We start from the raw sequence: 1,052 nt of genomic DNA, 5'->3' as shown, positions 1-1,052 counted from the left end.
CGCGAATTCAGAGTAGATCTGGTGTATAAGGTACTGGGATTATAGGATCAACTTTTTTATTTGTGTGTAAGGAAATTGCATTCGATTAACTAATGTATTATAACAAAATAATTATGTTTATAACACAGACTATAAGTTTATATATAGCACACTGTATAAGAAGTTGATAGGACGCTTTGTGAAACTAAATACTAACTATACAAACCTAAATAATGGAGTTTATAGCATCAGCAACTTAACAGGGATTATATACTGATCGCCACTAAGACACTAAAGTAACCAAAACATTCTACCTTTATCGGAAGAGAGAGTGACGGTGTACATGAAGGCATTCGCTGTGTTGTGCTCGACGGACAGTGATGGAGCCTCTGTCACTGCCTTGGTTGTTGTCGTGCTTGTTGTTGTAGGAGGTGGAGTCGTGGTCGTGGTCGAGGGGACTGCAGTGGTTGTAGTTGGGGCGGCTGTAGTTGTGGATGTCATTGGAAAGGTCGTTGTGCTTATGTTGGCCGTCGTGTCTGTTGTGTTTGGTGGCTGAGTCGTGACGGCGTTAGTGGTCGTGGGAGAAGCCGCCGTAGTTGACAAGGTGGTCGTTGCCATCACTGTGGTCGTTGTCGGTGGGGCCGTGGTGGTGGTGGCGTCCGCGTCGGCTGTGGTGGTGGTGACATCCCCGTTCCAGGTGACGCCCAGCACCGTGGCTGACATCCAGGTGACCCTCAAGGTGCCGTTCCAGATGATGGTGGCACTCAGGTCCACGTCGGTCACGAAGGCGCCGTAGCCGTCCTTGCGCGGAGAGGTCGTCACGTCCCTCCACGCGACTGCGGGAGGAGGAAAGGGGGGCGTCGGTCACACTCCGGAAGAAGGAAGATCTGTTCTTTCCTGATATTAGACTAACCTGATTACCATGATTAACATATCTTCATACGTAGTTAAGTCTTAGATTTGTCGACCTAACACGCGATAATCAAATATGGCACCTCTGCTACGAAGAGTTTTTATCTACGCAAAGCTAGTCTTTTTTTTTAATATGACGTCGTCTGTAGGTAGCTATTTAC

The 1,052-nt window shown here is 47.4% G+C and overlaps 1 protein-coding gene across 1 annotated transcript in view; it reads right to left on the bottom strand.

Annotated features, from left to right (window-relative positions):
• Nucleotides 1–1,052, bottom strand: part of LOC119593586 — a gene marked incomplete in the record, with an annotated part of 34,026 nt that overhangs the window by 18,140 nt on the left and 14,834 nt on the right. Inside the window, 1 exon segment of the mRNA XM_037942539.1 lies at nt 294–815. Coding sequence (XP_037798467.1) covers nt 294–815 — 522 coding nt within the window.

This window comes from Penaeus monodon, chromosome 32 (assembly GCF_015228065.2).
Source record: "Penaeus monodon isolate SGIC_2016 chromosome 32, NSTDA_Pmon_1, whole genome shotgun sequence".
Classification (NCBI taxonomy): Eukaryota; Metazoa; Arthropoda; class Malacostraca; order Decapoda; family Penaeidae; genus Penaeus; species Penaeus monodon.
The sequence above is the reverse complement of the archived record's forward strand: the minus strand, read 5'-3'. Positions and strand labels throughout refer to the sequence as shown.